Source organism: Nannospalax galili, unplaced genomic scaffold (assembly GCF_000622305.1).
Source record: "Nannospalax galili isolate Female #2095 unplaced genomic scaffold, S.galili_v1.0 scaffold341, whole genome shotgun sequence".
Classification (NCBI taxonomy): Eukaryota; Metazoa; Chordata; class Mammalia; order Rodentia; family Spalacidae; genus Nannospalax; species Nannospalax galili.
Genome location: NW_008346082.1, coordinates 598,809 through 617,993, shown reverse-complemented (window position 1 = coordinate 617,993; position 19,185 = coordinate 598,809). Strand labels below are relative to the sequence as shown.

The following is a 19,185-nucleotide window of genomic DNA, read 5'->3' as shown; positions in this document are numbered from 1 at the left end:
TTTTTTTTTTTAACATAAGGATTGAAAACAACCTAAATGTCCTTTAAATATGATTAAATAAATTATTTGGCACTTACAAACAATGGAATGCAGCATGATATGGCTATAAAAAGAACGAGGTAGCTCTTTACTCAAATGGAAAACTACCTAAGATATATGAACACATGAAAATAGCACAGTGCAGAACAGTATGTATACGATGCTTTCATTTATATAAAAAGGAAGGGAAAGACTACATCCCACAGGGCCTGCTTCTAGTATATGTAATGAATATCTAGGGAAAGATGCATGAGAAACTGGTGTAGTCATATGTTACTTGACAGAAATACAGTCTGAGAAATCACTATTGGGTAGTTTCCTCATTATGTATATTTACACAAACCTAGATGGCTTAGTCTAGAGAAGACCTGTTATATGCTGCATGACATACAACATTCTTATGTGTAGCCTGTTGTTTGCCTAAATGTTATGCACCACATTGCTGTATATGGTTCCCCATGGGAAAAGATGTATCAGGTGAAAAACTAAATGGGATGTGATGGGGTTGTGGGTTTTTTCCTGCTATAGCCTCTTAAACATCTTAGAACTTAAATAATATAAATGTAATATAAAGTCATAAAATTCAGTTTAGAAAATGAAATCATATCACTCTCTTTCCAAATATCCCGGGGGCTGTTCCTGTTAGCGTGCGTGCATGTGTGTCGTCTAAATTCCTTCATTAGGCATTCGAGGTTACTTTAGCTGGTCGCTGGTTTATATTTTCAGGTTTGTCTTCTGTTGTTGTGCTGTACATCTCCTAAAGGAACTGTGCTGTCATGCAGATTTGCCTTGCTCTTCTTGTTTTCCAGATGCTGCCCCAATGAAGTATTTGAAAAATCTACTTTTTTCACTATACTGCTTGATACCGTTTGGGGCCCAAGCTTACTGTTACAGTTGTAGCTTATCATTAGGATTTTTGTTGTTGTTGTTGGGCTTGTTTTTTGTGTTCTGTTTTTATTTTCATTGTTTTTGCATCAGAGTGGTGCCATGTGTTCCAGTTCTTAGACTCATATTCCTCTTGCCTCAGCTTCCCCTGTGCTGGAGTTCCTGGTACACCTAGAAGTGAGAAGAGTTCTTGGGTTTTTACCTAGAAGTAGAATTTCTGGTTTATGTAGTAACTCTATGTTTAACACTTTAGGGAAAGTGCCTACTTTTATATTCCCAGCAATAGTGCACAGGAATTCTAGTTTCTCCATGGGGTCTCTAACATTTTTTTAAGTGTTATTTTAATGAGCCATCATAATTGATATGAAGCAGACCACAGAAGTGTTTCGTTGTTGTTATTGTTGTTGTTGTTGTTGTTTTGAGACAGGGCCTCCCTGTAGCCACAAGCTGGCCTGGAACTTGCTATGTAGACCAGACTGGCTTTGATCTCACAGAGATTCACCTGTCTCTGCCACCCAAGTGCTGGGATCAAAGACATGTGCCACTATGTCTAGCTAAAAGTTCTAAATTTTTATGAAATTCAGTTTATCCATTTTTTTCTTCTGTTGATTATGATTTGCTGTCATAGCTAAGAAACTCATTTAATCCAAAATGTTAAAGATTTAATCCTGTGTGTGTGTGTGTGTGTGTGTGTGTGTGTGTGTGGTATAGTGTGTATGTGAGTGTGTGCTTGTATATATGTGTGTTACTGTGGAGACCAGAGGTTGATACATTCGGTAATCTTCCTCTATTGCTTTCCACCTTATTTTTTGAGACAGGATCTCTCCTTGAGCCCAGAGCTCATTGATTGGCTAGACTATCTGGCCATTGAGCTCAGGGGCTCAGCCTGTCTCCACCCAACTCCTACCCTGTACTAAGGTTACAGACATATGGCACTATACCCCACTTTTTACGTGGGTGCTGGAGAGTCAGACTCAGATCCTCATGCTTGCACAGCAGGCACTTCATGACTGAGCCATCGCCCAAGCCCCACTCCTTTGTTCTTGTTGTTTTTCCCAAGAGTTATAGTTTTAGCTCATATATGTGGGTCTGTGATCCATTTGGACTTGCTTTGTGAGTGGTGCAAGGTAGAGTTCAACCTCATTCTTGTGCATTCCGTATGTCCAATTGCCTACCATGATTTATTAAACTATTCTTTTCCCCTTAGATGATCTTAGCACTTTTGTCAAAAATGAACTGACCATAAGTGTGGGATGTTATTTCTGGACTCCCAGTCCTTTCCTTTGATCTTTTGTGTGCCTTTATGCCCCAGTTCTTTTTGAAACATTTTCTTCACTTGGCTTCTGTAACAGCTACAGCTGTCTTTCTCTCTCTGTCTCTGTCTCTGTCTCTCTCTCTATCTCTCTCTCTCCCCCCGTCCTCTCTCCCTCTCTCTTGTTTTCTTCCACCATTGCTTTCAAGGGGGTTACGTTTGCTGGTCTTTCCTCATCTCTTTAGCCTTCTAACAGCCTACGGTTCAACTTTGCCACTTCTGTTTACTCACACCTTCTAGGTTGATAATCCTCCAATCTTATGAATTTCTCATCATTCCCAGTTTTACAGTTCAAGTCCAGACATCTTCAATGAATACCACTCCACATCTCTGTAACATCCTCATTAGGAAGTAAACACCTCAGATTTGGCACATACAAAACCAAAGTCTAGACCTTTCTCCCTAATTCTGACAATATTGTATTTTATCTAGTTTTATTTACCAATAAATTGTGGTAATTCCTGATTTCTTTTTTCTCACAACTAACATCCAGTCCATTAGTAAATTTTGCCTCCTCTACTTTTAATTTTTATATTTATTTATTATTTATTGTGTTTTCATGTGTGTATACATGTGCCACAGTACACATATGTTGGTCAGAGGACAATTTGCAGGAATCAGTTCTTTCTTTCCATCCTGTGAGTTTGGGAGATCAAACTCAGGCCATCAGTCTTGGCAACAAGTACCTTGACCTACTGAGCCATCTTGCTGGCCCATCCTCTATTTTTCACACAATAACCTCTACTCTATCACATTCACCCCTGCCTAAGCCACTGTTTTCTTTCATCAAGATTATTGCAGTAGTCTAACTGGTCTCCCTGTTTCTACCCCTGTCCTTCCACAGTCTGTTCTCCCACAGCTATCAGAATAATTGTTACAGAACAGCTCGCTTTGCTTCTTGGCTCAAAACCTTCTGGTGATTTTTCTCTCTCATCCAGATTGAAAGCCAAAGTTCTTCTAGAGGCCTGCTTGAGCTGGCACTTTATTGAAAACTTGTTATTCTTCCAAACCAATTATGCTCTCACGTTAGGTTTCACACTTGCTGTATATTATACCTAAAATACTTTTCTCCTAGGACTGTGAATGATCTTTTTATTCTTTTCCTTCACATCTCTACTTAAATATCTTAACAATGAGAACTCCCTGACAACTTTTCATTAAAATATATTTTTTTGAGGGAGAATCTCATGTGTATTAACCTGGTATCCAACTCACTGTGTAGCTGAGGATAACCTTGAACCTCTGATTCTTCAGCCTCTACCTCTGAAAATGGTACAGGTTGTTGACATATTTTCTTTGGTCCTGGACAAGAGGGATTTTCTTAGAAAGACTTTTGTTTCTAAGTCCTGAAATTCACAGATTATTTTGCTAAATACAAGTGCTAGATATGCTGGGCCCTCAGGCTACAAAGGTAAAATTAAATATACAAATGCTTGGCTCTCAAGAAGTTTGTAGAATCATTATTCACAAGATAGTCTCAAGAAGTTCACAGTTTTCAGATGGAGGAAATGGCTCAGTTGGTAAAGTGCTTGTCATATAAGCACAAGAATCTGAGTTCAATCCCCAGCACTCACATACAAAGTAAGGCACTGAGGTATACACTTTGTAATCCCAGCACCTGGGGTAGAGACAGGAGGATCTCTGGAGCTTGCTGAGTATCAGCCAGTCTACCCAAATCAGTGAGCTCCAGGTTCAGTGGAAGGCACTGTCTCAAAAAGTAAAGTAGAGAGGGCTGGTGGGATGGCTGAGTGGATAAAGGTGCTTCCCACTTAGTCTGACAGTCTGAATTCTATCCCTGGGCCGCACATAATGGAAGGAAAGAACCAACTCCTGCAAGTTATCTTCTGACCTCCACATGTATTCCTTGGCATTAACAAAAAAAGTAAGGTGGAGAGTGATTGAGAAAGACACTGACACTGGTTTTTGGACTCTACATGTACATATACATACGTACATACATACATACATACATACATACATACATACATACTCACTCACAAAAGAAGTTCACAGTTCTCAAGAAGTATAATGGGAAATGCTTATACAGACAACTGTGATGAAACAGCACTGATACTATATTGTCATAAGAAGTGCACATGGAAGAGTGGGCACTGTTTATTTCTTTATTTAGGTTTTTTTGGAGACAGGCTCTGCCTGTAGCCCTGGCTGTGCTAGAACTATGTAAACCAGGATGGCCTCAAACTCAAAGATCTGCCTGCCTCTGCCTCCCACATGATGGGTGTAAAGGTGTATGCCAGCATGCCCAGCTAGAGTAGGTACTAGTGACATGTGGTAGAGAGATGCCTAATTCTTCCTTTGGAAGTCAAAGAAATTTCACGGAGGTGTTAATATTTGAGCTAAGTCTTAAAGAGTAAGTCCTGGCCCACTTTGTGGACTTGGGAGGCAGATGCCTAGGGAATCAATGAACAGATGTAGAGGAGAGGAAGAAGGGTAAGTTAGAATGGTAGAGAAATTATAAGGCAGTTCCTTATATGCTGTAATAAGAAATGGTAAGCCATTGACTCAATTAAGCAAAGGAAAACTGTGGTGGACATTTTGAAATAAAGAGTGAAATATGGTTTGGAGAGAGCATGTCTGGTGCTAGGGAACTTAGCATAGAGTTTCTTACTACAGTCCAGATAAAAAACAATGAAGGTTTGCACTAAGACAGTGGCAGTTTAGAATACAGAGCACAAAAGGATGTCAGAGATATTTAAGAGGTAGATTATAGAGGGACAGATGATCAACTGAATTGAAAAGAGGGAGGAATCCAGTTATCTGGCTATGGATGGGGAGGGATTATTTTGGGTCTTGGATATGAGAAGGAGAGCTTAATGCTTTTTTTTAAAGATATGCTGAATTTGAACTAAACATGGGATATCCAGGTGCTATGCAATAGGCAGTTGTTTGCATGCTAGGCTAAAGTAGGGACCTGAAAGTCAGGTATAACTACTTCTGTTGGAGCAGCAGCCAGGGAGGGGAGAGAAAGCTTCCGAGTATAAGGAGAGACTCAACATCTGCATATATTTGTCTTGATAGTCATTTGGCACAGTGGTAGGATTTGTCAAGGCGTGGTTTGGTAGGGACTAAAGAGAAGGCTAACCAGAACTGAGGTGTCTTAGGAGGGCTCAGTTAACTCCTGCTTGGGTGGGCATCAGGGATGGTTGTTTCAGGCTGGTGAACAGAATGAGAAAACAAACGTGGAATTTTGTGGGAATTAGACTGTAGGAAGTGCATGAATCTAAGAAAGTTGATGGGGGAGAAAACTTGGGATTAGAATCAAATCCTGAAGAGTCTTGATGGACTTGTCAGCTGAGTGTATGTTCGCATGTATGTGGGTGCACGTGTGTGTGCACGGACACATGCACAGGTGAGGTTGACATCAGGAGTCTTTCTTGATGGCTCTCCACTTATTCTTTGAGGCAGGTCTCTTAATTGAACCCAGAGTTCACTGATGCAGCTAGTCTAGCCAGCCACCTTGCTCCAAGGATCCCCTGTCTCTGCCTCCCAAGTACTGGAATTACAGGTGGGTTCCATACCCAAGTGGCATTTATTTGGGTTCTAGGAATCTGAACTCCAGTCCTCAATCTTATACAGCAAGCATTTTATCAACTGAGCCATTTCCCCAGCCTCTCAACTGATTACATTTTATTTTTGAGCTATTATGGTGAAAGCTGGGGGAGCAGGAATAATCAAAATACTGACATGATGTGTAAAGTGTATTTAAGAAGTGGAGAAGAAACATTTCTATTTGAGTTCTAGGGTCAAAGTAGTCCTTGCTTAATTTTTTATTCAGAGAGAGCAGAGTGTACTTGGTGAGTAGGATGTGGATGTGGAAGAAATATATTCCTGTTCCAGAAAGTACCTTTCTCTCCTCACCCAGCTTCCCAGAACTGCCCTGTTACGGGGGGAGTTCCTACTACTGAGTTCATTCTTCTGTCTGGACGAATGATCCATTTGACCATCAGAAACAGCTTGAAAATTTAGGAACTTGTGGATTAGTTTCTTCTATTTATGATGTTTTCTTGTTTTTTTTTTGTTTGCTTGTTTGTTTTAATGGAAAGAAAAGAAAGTGGAAGGGCCTAGCTGGGTTGATTCCAGAGAGAAGGAAGCCTATGGGCCTGACTACATGTAGCCCTGCAAAGCAGTGCAGTCTCTGAGGAATAGAAAAGGAGTAATCTCTGGACTTGACCTTTCATTGCAGCTTACTTAAACTTGTCTGAATGTCCATTTCCTTTGGAATATTGTTCTGGTCTTGATAAATCAAACCTGAGATTGGAGTCATGGTTTTATTATCCAAGTCACTATCATTCCTGTTAGAGCAGTTGAAGCCCCAAGGCCTCTACATGTTCAGCATCTTGATCCTGGCTGTAACTCCAGGCCTATTTTGGCCTAACATAATTCAGAGAAACATGGATCAAATGCATGACTAAGTCTACACTGCAGAATGGAAAAGACTCAACCATCATGCTTACGATTTGAAGATTTTTTTCCAGATCCAGAATTAGGGTCATATGGAATTGAAGAAGGCATGCACTCTGCTCAGCAGCTTGGCCTGCCTGCAGGAGGAATCTTTGGTAATGAGTCTGGTTCCATGGTGTTGGCAGTCCTAACTCTGGTCACAGACCACTTTGTGGGGGAAAGGACAAGTGGAATCCCCAAGCAGACTTTGTCCTTTTGGTTAAGTACCCCCCTGAGAAGGTCAAACTAAAAATCAAAGGCCAGCAAACACAGGCAGTAAAGGTTGCGGGAGCCAATCATGTGGGCTTCATGGCCTGCCCTGGTGTCCAGTTCCTCTGTGTCCCTTGGGATTAGCTGGCATTCTCTTTGGGTTCCTGCTATAGAACTGAATCTGCTAACCTTCTGCCCTTTCTGTTTTTTCCTGCTCTTTCTCTCCTGCAGAAGGAAAGCGAGAAGCCCTTCAGGTTATGCCTCTGGCCATTCGGGCCTATTTGTTGTCTATTTTCTACCTTGCTCTCTGAGTGCTGTGTGTGTATGTGTGCATGATTTGTGCCTGAGCTATGGCTCATGTAGATAATATAACTTTCCAGAAAGAAGTTTGTATGCATGCTTCATGCTGTGTGTGCTCCTGCCACCTTTCCTGGAGCACCGTGGGAGAATGTGTGCGCGCCGGCATGGATACACATTCAGCATAGCATGTGTGTGCTTATACTTGTACTTAGTCCGACTCTGCAACACATTTGATCACTCTCTTCTAGTTTGCACAGTGTGTATCCATTTCTACTTGTTGCTGCAGACTGGCATATGCTGTGACCCCTGGCTGAGCCCAGCATGCACACATACTTTGTATTTGAGAGCAGGCGTTTCCACAGATATTTTTGTCCCTTGTCTGGGGCCCTAAGTGAAAAGTGTTTTGTGCTTCTGAGCAGGCTCCCTGGCCTGTCTGTGGGCATAAATCTCTGTAGACCTGTTATATGGTCCTCTAAAGCCTCATGAAGTACCCTGTGCCTATAAGCACAGGTTCTTGAATTTAGTGAGGGTGTACATTTGCTTGTGACTTGGGCCTTAGCGAACATTGTGAATCCTGCTCAAATGAGTTTGTATGTGGGTTCTGAACCCGTAAATGTAAGATTCATGCTAACCTTGTTTTTCCTTTAGGTACAAGTTGTGACTATGACTATGCTTTCCATAAGTATTTTGGCTCTGCCTCTCCCGACTTCTTCCTTCAGTGTGCTGTGTATGCATGCTCTGTGCTTCTGCAAACTGTTGTCTTCTCTCAGTGCAGGAAGTGTGCATGATCCGGGTCTAGCTCCCAAAGACTTTTTGTGACTGTTTTCTTAAGCCAAGTAGTTTCTGGCAAATGTCTAATTCTGAGAACTATAAAAGAAACAAGAATCTGCTCAGTACAGTAACTGTTTCAAAAGGGAAGATAAGTTCTGGTTGGTAGGATCTAGCTTAGCCCATGCCTCTGTCCCCTAGCATCTTTAGGGGCTTGACATTCTTCATTATTTCCTACCTTCTGTTTCCTCTGTTGTACCATTGCTGTTTGCTTTAGCCACTCCTTGCTGCCTTTTGTTTGTAGCCCTCCGTGTTACCATTATCAACCCACCGCGAAACCAGGGCAGGAGCAGATGAAGTGGAAAGGGGACATGGACAGAAAAGTTAAAGCTTAGACAATCTAACAAGTAGCTTATTGATAAAGATCTTAAATCCAGAGGTCATCTGAGCTTATTGCCCTTTCTGTCACCTGTTAGCCCTGTCCCAGCTCCCCACTCTGTTCTGTCTTGCCTCATTGTATCCACAAATTCTCCTACATTTAGCTTTCCCTGGAACATCACTCCCATCCAAAGCTAAGCATCTTACTTCTGCCTCCCTTCTGGAGCTCACTTGCACCAGGACAGTTAGCGGGCAGAGTTGGGCTAAAGAGACAAAGAAAGGCAAGAAGCCCAAGACTTGCTACTACTAGGTTCTTGGTCCAGAAAAGCATCATTGGCTCTCCGGAGACCTCTGGTAACTTTGGAACTCTCTTTTCACTGCACTAAAAATTTTGCTTGTTTTTCTTGTTTTGTTTTTTGTTTGTTTTGTGCAGAAGCCTTTAAAAAGTGATTTTTATTTTATTTTTTAACTCTTTTAACTTGAATTATTTGGTATCTCAGCTTTCAGCTTCCTATTCTAGGGCCTATAAAATACTTAACCTAAATATTTATCTGTCCTGTTATCTCTTTCTAGTTTGTCAGATGTAGAATCTGGGCTCATACTTGCATACTCAGTGAGCTAGAGATTTGAGTTTCCCAAACTACATCAAATTGTCCTTGTGTGTCAGGTGTGGTGGTGCACACCTTTAATCCCAGCACTCCCAGGGGAGTCAGAGACAGGCAAATCTCTGTGAGTTCAAGGCCAGCCTGGTCTACATACCAAGTTCTAGACCAGCTGAGGCTACATAGTGAGACCCTGTCTCAAAATACAACAGCAACAACAACAACAACAACAAAAATGTCCTTTTGCTTCGGTAAGGCTGAAATCCCGAGCAGGCCCTTCTGCTGTACACCAGTGGCCTGTGTAAGAGTAATACGAATTCTGGCAGCTGTTGTGGTCCCAGTGGGCCTTAGCCCTGAGACCTCCGTGAGCTTGGCCTTTCTGTTCACTGTAGAAGGAAGTCAAGTACTCCTCATTTCAGCAGCCTGTTGGTTGCCCTAGATGATAGGGTACATCAGACTGAGTCTGTCAACAAATGGTTTATAACCTGTGTTGCCCACTACCCAACCAATAGGCAGTCTCTCATTTTTCCCATGATCTAACTTTTTTTCTCTCTTTTTAAAGATTCCAGATGATGGCGACCCCTCTCTGCCTCAGTGGCTCCCAGAAGGGTAAGTGGTTCTCTGTAAGCTTCCTGTGGATTTGATCCAGTCTGTCTACTTTTAGCTTTTCTTGTGGGAAATATGGGAGATAGCTCCATATGCTGGATTGTGGCAGAGGAAGGAAGAGTTCCACTGTTGGTTGGCAGTTTCCCCAGGGTGGAGGAGAGAACTGCTGACTGACTCCTTAGAGGCAAAAAGGGGAACTTTGCACAGTGGTTCCCCTGGGAAGGTGTGTGAGGGCTCTCCATCCTTGCCTCTGTAATTTCTTACAATGGTGACATATATTTTATCTAGACGATAAAGACATTAAAAATATATATCTTCATTTGAAAACATTTTCTTTCTTCATTCTTGATGGTGTAGCTGATTAGATTGCTCCCAGGGCTTGGTCTTGCTTCAGCTGTTGTGAGTCACTTATTACATTCCACTCTAGTCAAGACATAAGTAGCATCCCTTCTGAGTTCTGTGTGTTCTGTCTGTGCTTCGTGTCTGCGAGTTTCAGACCCATGTGATTGTATCAGAGTCATGTAAGCTGCTCAACTGCTGCCCATAGGACTGACTGTTCTTAAGAGAGGAGTTCAAGTGCCTCCCAGTGCCCCGTTCTCCCACACACACACTGCCAGTTCATGTTCTGACCTTTTCCTTTTACCCTACAAAGGTTTCTGACATCAGACTTATCAGTTGCCTCCTCCCAAAGTTACCAGAAGTCTCCAGAGGACCAATAATGCATGCCTTTGTGCTTCATAGCCAGGGAAGCATATCAGATCATAGAGTTATCTACTAGATTTTCACACACAGACACAGACACACACATACACAGACACACAGAGAGAGACCCACACACACAGACACACACATACCATTTGTCTTCCTTTTTTTTAATTAAAAAAAAATTTTTTTTTAATTTTTTTAAACATGTATTGCCTGCATGTTTGTGAGTGCACCCGTGTCATGCAAAGCCACGGAGGTCAGAAGAGTGCTTTGGATTCCCCTGGAACTGGAGTTAAGGACGGTTGTTAGCCGCCATGTGGGTGCTGAGAATCAAACCCAGGTCCCCTACAAGAGCAGTCAGTGCTCTTGACCTCTGAGCCATCTCTCCAGCCCCTGTCTTCTTTTATTTTTGAAATTTTTTTTATTTTTATTTTATGTGTATGAGTGTATTGCCTGCATGTATGTGAGTACACCATGTCATGCAATGCTGCAGAGGTCAAAAGAGGGTATCAGATTCCCCAGAACTGTAGTTAAGGACGGTTCGTAGCCGTCATGTGGGTGTTGGGAATCAAACCTGGGCCCTCTGCAAGAGCAGTCAGTGCTCTTAACCGCTGAGCCCCAAGGGTTAAGAGCACTGACCCTCTCCAGCCCCATTTGACTTCTTTTAATCAAGGTCAGTCATTTGAATGAACCACTCTGCTTTTTCAAAAGACAGTTTATGTTGCAAAAAACCCTTGGCTTAAGCAGAGCATGTTTTAGTTGTTAGACTTCACTACAAGCTTGTATCATTAGTTGCTTCTTCAATGAGCTTTTTCTTGTAATAATTGTAAAATATGCACGTGTCAGTGGAGCTTATCCAAACTGGTTTTAAATGGCATTCAAGGGTTTTCAAAATAATTCCCCCTTGTCTTCCTTTCTGTCCTTGAACCTAGTCCTTGGAAGCTGTGTCAAATCCAGAGATTCCTAGGCCTGGTCATCTCATTAAAACAAAGCACTGCCTGTGCTGAGGGAGCTAATTTATTAGAAATTGGCATGTTGAGCTGAGTGTTCCAACACCTGGCCTTGACCCAAGTTGTGGCTTCCTTTTATGCCTATATCATGGAAGTGCCTACTTATTCTTCTGGGACTTCATCTTTAGAGCAAGTATGGTATATAACCCTGCTACCTAGGATCTCTACCTCATTGTTCTATTAAAGCACACATGGGCCAAGTGTGGTCTCTGTAAGGACGAGGCCAGCCTGGTCTACATAGTGAATTCCAGGCCAACTGAGGCTACAAGGAGACCCTGTCTCAAAAAAAAATCAAGTACATAATTAGTTGAGTATGGTGATGTATACCTGTAATCTCAATACTCATGAGGCTGAGGCAGGAGGACCATGAGTTTGAGGCCAGCCTGGACTATACATACTAAGTTCAAGGTCAGCCTGGATAAAATAATGAAACCCTGTCTCAAAACAAAACTTAAGTACATGGAGGTTTTGTTAATTTTGCTTTGTTTCATTATGGATCATAATTTCAGCATTCAAAGGGCAAAGAGCTCCACCCCTCCCCCAACTTCATTTTATAGAAGTGGCACTAAGGCCGAAAGAGAAGAAGGAGACAGAGCGGAAGATATAGGGGTTAGCAGAGCTGCTGCTAGAATTCAGGTTATATTAATTAAACACTGTTCTTTTAGAGGTGTGCTCTGTTTTGGTTTTTTTTTTTCAATTTTTAAAAAAATTGTGCATTGTTATTGCACAACAAAAATAATAAGTATAGTAAAAGTGTAAGCGGCTTTAGAAATCTTCAATTGCTATAGCTGGAATCTTTTTCTGGTCTCTGTTGATAGCTTTTAGAATTTGTCCAGAGTCTCTTTGCTGTTTCTTTCCTACTCCCACCCCTTGTGATTTTGCAAGTTTCCTGTCCCATTTCCTCTGTCTTTTCTGGGTTATAAGGGCTTATCTCTCCATGGAGACCCTTCTTTTCAAAGACTTGAGTAGACAGAATAGATAATTCTCTTACTATTAGGTAGAGGTCTTCCTCTACATATCATTGTCTGGTAGTCTTGCTCACCTAAGCAGGGGGCCCTTCTGGTAGAATCAACTCCTGTGGGCGCTGTTCTAGCCTGGACCATACAAAACTTAATTAGGTCTCTGGTCTGTGTGGGCAGAAACCTTCTTGGTCCCTATTTCCCACCTTGTCTTCTGGAGACAAGCATCTTCAGGTAAACAGAAATGCTTGAACTGTCCCAGTGAGATGAAAGAGCTCTTGCCATCCTTAGTTGGAAGTATTGAGAGCACTTTGAGAAAAGATTCCATCACTTATCCCTTGGTTTTCCTTCCTTTACTTACTGCCTTCCTTAACTGTCTCAAATGTACAAAGGTTCATCATCCTCTGGGCAGAGGCAGAGCAAGGAGAATGGAACACAGAACCACCAAGTCAAGGCTGTACTAAAAGTCCATTTTCTTCTCTCCTTAGGCCAGCTGGAGGGCTCTATGGCATTGACAGCATGCCAGATCTACGTAGAAAGAAGCCACTGCCACTTGTCAGTGACCTGGTGAGTGAAGATCCTGGTGCAAGCTTAAGCAGTTGGAGTTTACCCCCCACTGGGCCTTGGCAAGCTGTCAGGATTAGAAGTTGCCCATTTAGTGACTCATACTGACTCAAGTCTGATGATTAGTCATTTCAGACTTACTGAGACTTGATGATGGCTTCAGTTGGACCTTGTTCTAACTTACTCCCAAGTCAAGAGCCCTGGGTTCTTTAATGGGTCAAGTTTCTACCCAGAACATTTGTGGTTTATGCCTTCAATGCTGTACTCTATCTGGGGTCTTCCACCAGAGTTAGATAACTCCTCTAGATAGCTCTGCAACCTTCTTTGATAGCCTAGACTGGAAACTGACTCTTGGCCCTTGATTTAGATTATTGAGCCTTGGTGTGTAACTGGAGCTTGATCACTTCCTAGAGGTCAAATGAAAGCCTCCTCCTAAAACATAAGTTTTCTAGATTGTCTCTGTTAACTTAATGTCTGGCATTGAGAAGAAATGATAAAACATTTGTGGAACTGAATTGCAGTAGGCTTAGGAGTTAAAGCTGCTCCCAGAACCTCCAGGATGGCCAAAAGCCCCTATTGTAGGCCATACTTTCTCAAGCAGGATCAGTTTGAGGAATCTTCTTTAGCCTGTGAGTGGTGGGAATAGAGTGATCCCTAAGCTGTCCCAAAGGCCCTGAGCTCTGAAGCCAGGTGTAAGATACAAGGGGTCCGGAAGACCCTTATCACCCTTCTCTGTTCCTGATCTTTATCATTCTAGTCTCTCCACTCTGTTTTATCCACTCTTTGTTTTCTCTTTTACTCTGTGTTCTCTGTTTTTCCCACTAGTTTCTCCTTCCTTAGCTGATTGAATGGCAGTGCCAACCTCCATTCTGTCCTCATCATTTCTTTGCTTTTTTCCCTGTCATTTCTGTATCTTCTTTCTCTCTCTCCCTTCCTGTTTGCCTTCTTCCAGCAGCTTTGCATCTAGCTGGCAGAAGGTAAATTCTGATGTCATATTTTCTTTATTACCGCTTCCTTCACTATCTCTGATCTCACCTTCCTTTTGTTTCTTTTCTTCTTCTTTTCACACTGCTCACTTCTTGTCCACAAGCAAGTATCTGGGTCATGACGTGCTCCCCCCAGCTCTGTCTTTCACCCTTGCCTGTCTTTCACTTTGAGGCATAACTGTCCTTAGAGTGTCCACTCCAATCCTGAGCCCTGGCCAGCTCTCTGGATTTGAGACAGTTTTTAGTGGATAGAGGGAGAGGGAATTGAAGCATGTTCCTACACTAAACTATAGGGAAGAACCTCTTAGTTACCTCTCAAAGATTCTGTGCCCTTAGGGGACTTTAACATACTGTTGTTCCTTTCTTTGCTTCTCCTCTACACAGGCCATGGTGAGTGCCTCCAGAGCCCTTCCCCATCCTCCTGAGAGTTCACACCCCAAATTACTCAGGGCTCTCTCAGATAATTTTCCTGCTTAGACTGATATGAATTCTATCTGTCCAGTATCTTGTGCCTTAATGAAACCATGTGTCTTCCAAGGTCTACACTTAAGATTTGGGTTTGGTAGATACATGAAGTCCCTCTACACAAGAACCTGGTTTTCAGGACAGCCCTAGTTCTCATAATTAACTCCCTACCCTGTCTAACTTCCACTGTCCCCTTTTACTTGCCAAATGCCCTGCTTATTTGGGTTGCTAGCTTTTATATCCCCCAGTAAATTGAGCACGGGGAGGTACCCGGGGATGGGGTCAGCATGGACTCATTGTTTGAAGTGATGCTTCTGTGTGACTCTGATAAAGTGCGTCTCTTATTCTTATGACCTGTTTCTTACTATAATTCTAAGCATTTCATTTTTCCTTTGCCTTCTCATAGACAAGGAGTTTCTGTGGGATAAAACACCTAAGAATAGTGTGAGAGAGAAGCCCTTTGGATGGTAGATGCCCTGAAGGAAGTGCTGTTCTAACATTGCTAGAACAGTCCCTTGAGGGTCTAGGGTTTTACATCTTAACCTGGGACATTGTTACCTATTGCCCAGGGGTAGTCCCTGAGTGATACTAAGAAACAGAATGGTATCAGTTATAGTCACGTGGCTTTGGGAACTGAAGCTACCTCCCCAGGACTTTGCCAGTCTTTGGTGGTGGCCAGGGCTGATAGGCAAGTCTTCTCTCACAGTCACTGGTCCAGTCCCGGAAGGCGGGGATTACTTCTGCAATGGCTACACGTACCTCTCTCAAGGATGAAGAGCTGGTAAGTGACTCATGGACTTTTGTGAGTCCACTGGCTTCAGGACTGATCATTTCTGTAGCCATCCTAACTAGGAATTTAGGAATGCTGGGAATATATTGCCAGGATAGCATCTGGTCTCAGTCTTCTGAGAAGCAAGGGTCCGGACTGAAGTGCTGAAGTACATGACCGCCAGTCTCAGGATTCTTTGGTGAGCCTGGCTCCGGAATGTGTGAGTGCTCAGACTCAACATTGGTCCGTGTTGGACAGCTGGAAGTACACTTTGATGCAGCCTTCTCTGTGTCAGGCTGGGCCAGGCCAGCCTAGGGTGACTTCCTCACTGACAGGAGAAACCAGGGACCTGACTGTCCCATAGAGTCTCAGCTCTGGCATCTTCCAGCAGGGTTATAAAGTCATTGGTGTGTGATGGATATCTGTCTTTCAGAAATCCCATGTATATAAGAAAACCCTTCAGGCCTTACTCTACCCCATCTCGTGCACCACACCCCACAACTTTGAGGTCTGGTCAGCCACTACTCCTACCTACTGCTATGAGTGTGAAGGCCTGCTTTGGGGCCTTGCCCGGCAGGGTATGCGCTGCAGCGAGTGTGGAGTCAAGTGCCATGAGAAGTGCCAGGATCTGCTCAATGCCGACTGCCTGCAACGTGAGTGCCCCTATGGGATGAGGATGGGGAGCGGAGGCAGCAAGGCCTCCCTAAAACAGTCTGCCTCAGACCTAGGGTATCTGAATTGTTATTGCTCTACTCTGCATGATTCTGAGGACCTTGACTTTTCAGACAGAGTATGGTGCTAAATCACAAGCTAGTGCCTTTCCAAATAACAGGTCTTAGAGTACCCTCTTAAGCACCGTAGGAAAAACCCTTTGAGTTTTCTGTAGCCTTCTGGTGGAGCTAGAGAATTCATTTGACCCCAGAGGCTCAGCTTAAATAATGTGTACGCCATTGTCAATGTAACTAGAGCATGTTTAATCAAGGACTGAAGGTAAATGAGAGACTGATGAAGTTCCAGGCCTTACAGAGCAGCTTACCTGAAGTCTAGACCCTAGGACCCAGGATTTATTTCTTACTTGTAGATAGAGTTTTTATACAACAGTGCTGGGAACCAAAGTTTCAAATAGCTGGACAGTCTAGAGGAAAATATATCAAGCTCTTAAGAGGCTCTTAAGCTAGCTTTAAGGCCCACCTACATATGTCACTTAATTTTTTTTTTTTTTTTTTTTGCGGGTGTAGTGGCGTATACCTTTAGTCCCAGCACTTGGGAGGCAGAGGCAGGCAGATCTCTGTGAGTTCAAGGCCAGTCTGGTCTACATAGTGAGTTCCAGGCCATCTGGGGCTACAAAGAGACCCTGTCTCAAAAAGACCAAAAAATTTTGTTGCTTTATTTTTATTTTATGTGTATTGCATACATGTATGCATGTGTACCCATGTTGTGCAGTGCCCATGGAGGACAGAAGAGGGTATTGGATCCCCTGAAACTGGAGTTACAAATGATTGTTAGCCATGTGGGTGCTGGGTCTTCTGCAAAATAGTCAGTGCTCTTAACTGCCGAGCTATCTCTCCTCTCCAGCCCTACGTATGTCACTTTTGCCTCCATGATGACGTGGGAACATAGAAGCAAGAAAAGCAATAAGTTCCTAGCAGGGAAGGTAGTAGTGCTCAAAGCTGCTGCCAATTCTTGCTGGCCTTAACCTCACTGTGGCCAGACTTCTAAGAAGAATGGGGTGAAGGAATGTAGGAAAGTATTCTCTTGCCTCTCCATGTCTCCCAGGTATTACTCAGAGCCAAGTTATAATAATGCTTTAAGGATTTGGTAGAAGCAAATAATAATTAATGACCATTTCTTGAGTACTTGCTAGATGCCAGGTTCTGGGCAATATCCTTTACATATACTATCTGAAAGACGGTGTATTATAATCACTAAGATGGGAATGGGAGAATCAAGATCTGAACCCAGGTCTGCCTGAAACCAAAGACCATACTGGCCTCGAACTTGCCGAGATCTACCTGCCTCTGCCTCCCAATTGTTGGGATTAAAGCCATGTGCCACCCGGCTTGAGACCATACTTTTTAAAAATAAAATTATACTACACTATTTGTTGACATCCAAAGCAGTAGAACCATAGGATATAACCCAGTTGTGTCTGTGGTAAATTCTGGGATTTGTGTCATACTTGGCAGTTAGATGAGATTAGATAAAATTAGCGTCCCTCCATGACATCTGAGATACTCTTTGGTGAGAGTTTGACCCTAAAGTTAGAGAATAGATGAAAAATTCTAACATTTATCTGAACAGAGTGAGTAATATAGTGAATTCCTATCATAATTATCAAGATTCTGCTACCCTTTGAGTTGAATTTTAAACTCCTCTGGCCAGATAGCAGGCCCTACAGTGATTGCTTTTTCCAGAGAACTCGCAATATTCTTAAGTATCTCCCTCTATTAGACGCCTCTCCCAGAGCCTTTTCCTTACATTGACCTTGGCCTGGGAGGCGGCCTGTTGCCTAGTTCTACTTTTTGAACTATCCTTCAGGGGCTGCAGAAAAGAGCTCCAAACATGGAGCCGAGGACCGGACCCAGAACATTATCATGGCCATGAAAGACCGGATGAAGATCCGAGAGCGGAATAAACCAGAGATCTTTGAGGTTATCCGTGATGTCTTCACAGTGAGCAAAGTTGCCCATGTGCAGCAGATGAAAACAGTGAAGCAGAGTGTTCTGGATGGCACCTCCAAATGGTCAGCCAAAATTACCATCACTGGTGAGGGCAAACATTTGAGGGAACAGGGAGACCTGGCCTATGGGGGAAAGGCTGAGAAAGAAGCATCCCAAGTCTGAGGGAGTGAGAGATTGAGGAGAAGACAGCACTGAGAGGAAAAGTGAGTCTCATTATTCACCACTCCTTGTTTCGTCCTGATGCCAGGAGAGACAAGACTAGTACTTACAAACAATATGAACCATCATGTAAGGATGTGGTAATAATCTGAAACCATGCACTTATTAGCAGTTTGAGCTTAAAAAAATTGGGGATGGCAAGGAGAGGGTAGGCAGGTGCTAGTTCACCGGTGGTTTACTAGCCATGTGGGTAGGGCTTAAGCATGTGTATATCAGAGAATGAAGGACCAGTGAGGCAGTCAGGGATCAGGGAGGGCCCAGGTGGAGAGGTGGAATTTTGGGGCTAAACTTTGAGGGAAAGGCAATGGCCAGGACTAAGGAGAGATACAGAGAAGTGAGATTAGGCAGGGAGCACAGGTTGTCTTCCCTAGGCCTAGGATTAGTGCTGAGGAAAGCTTCTGACTCACCTCTGAAGCTCCAATTTGTGCTTGGTTTGCAGTGGTGTGTGCCCAGGGCCTACAAGCCAAAGATAAGACAGGATCCAGTGACCCTTATGTGACTGTGCAAGTTGGGAAAACCAAAAAACGTACCAAGACCATTTTTGGAAATTTGAATCCTGTTTGGGAGGAGAAGTTCCATTTGTAAGTCATGGGGTATGGGTGGGGGTGGGGGCGAGCTTTGTCTTAGCTGGAATTATGTACATTTTAGAAGCAATATTGCAACCTGCTTTTCTGGTTTGAGCTCTAAAACTGGGCAGAGGCTATAGAAAAATCCAATTTCCCATGTTTCACTGGGCAACCGTCATACTTTTTCTGGGTTTCCTTTCATGGACTTTGGTAGTTTATATGAGCCCTGTGTTAACTAGGTCCGTTTAACTACAGTGCTTTGTCTAGCCCTAAAGAGTTTACTGTTACCCTGGACAGAACTCAGAATTGGCCACCCTGTTATATCTCCTAGCTCAGCCACCCTGCTAGGAGGTTTTAGGTTTTTCTCAGGAGTGAGGAAAGGATATCTGACCTATAACTGAATAGTTCTGGCTTGCAAATGGCAGTCTGGGGACTTAGATGTTTCTATTTCTCTTAAGGAAAGCTTTTCTTCCTGCCTTGGCTTACTCCATTCCTTTTTCTATTACCTGACTTCTTACAGACCATTTCGCTCTAACCTAGAACTTGGATGAAAATTTGGAGAAGTCAGATGGTATTGTTTTACATCCCTTCCTCCAAGGTGTAGGATGAAGATTTGGGTTCTGAAGTTGCTGAGCAGGCTGGACTGACAGTATGGAGACTGTCTTCTGTTGACTCCCAGAGAACTCATGTGGAAAAGAAC

General features: G+C 43.0%; 1 protein-coding gene across 7 annotated transcripts in view; it reads left to right on the top strand.

Moving 5' to 3' along the window:
- The window catches only part of Unc13b (unc-13 homolog B), a 241,504-nt gene that overhangs the window by 197,121 nt on the left and 25,198 nt on the right, over positions 1 to 19,185 (top strand). For 4 of the 7 annotated variants that reach the window (XM_017800429.2, XM_029567943.1, XM_029567944.1 and 1 more), the window contains 6 exons: positions 9,518 to 9,564; positions 12,724 to 12,802; positions 14,957 to 15,031; positions 15,453 to 15,672; positions 17,558 to 17,785; positions 18,359 to 18,500. In XM_017800429.2, coding sequence (XP_017655918.1) covers positions 9,518 to 9,564; positions 12,724 to 12,802; positions 14,957 to 15,031; positions 15,453 to 15,672; positions 17,558 to 17,785; positions 18,359 to 18,500 — 791 coding nt within the window. Of the gene's footprint in view, positions 1 to 7,138; positions 7,162 to 9,517; positions 9,565 to 12,723; positions 12,803 to 14,169; positions 14,176 to 14,956; positions 15,032 to 15,452; positions 15,673 to 17,557; positions 17,786 to 18,358; positions 18,501 to 19,185 lie in introns of all 7 variants that reach the window. The other 3 variants (XM_008842391.3, XM_029567941.1, XM_029567940.1) reach the window with 3 other exon arrangements.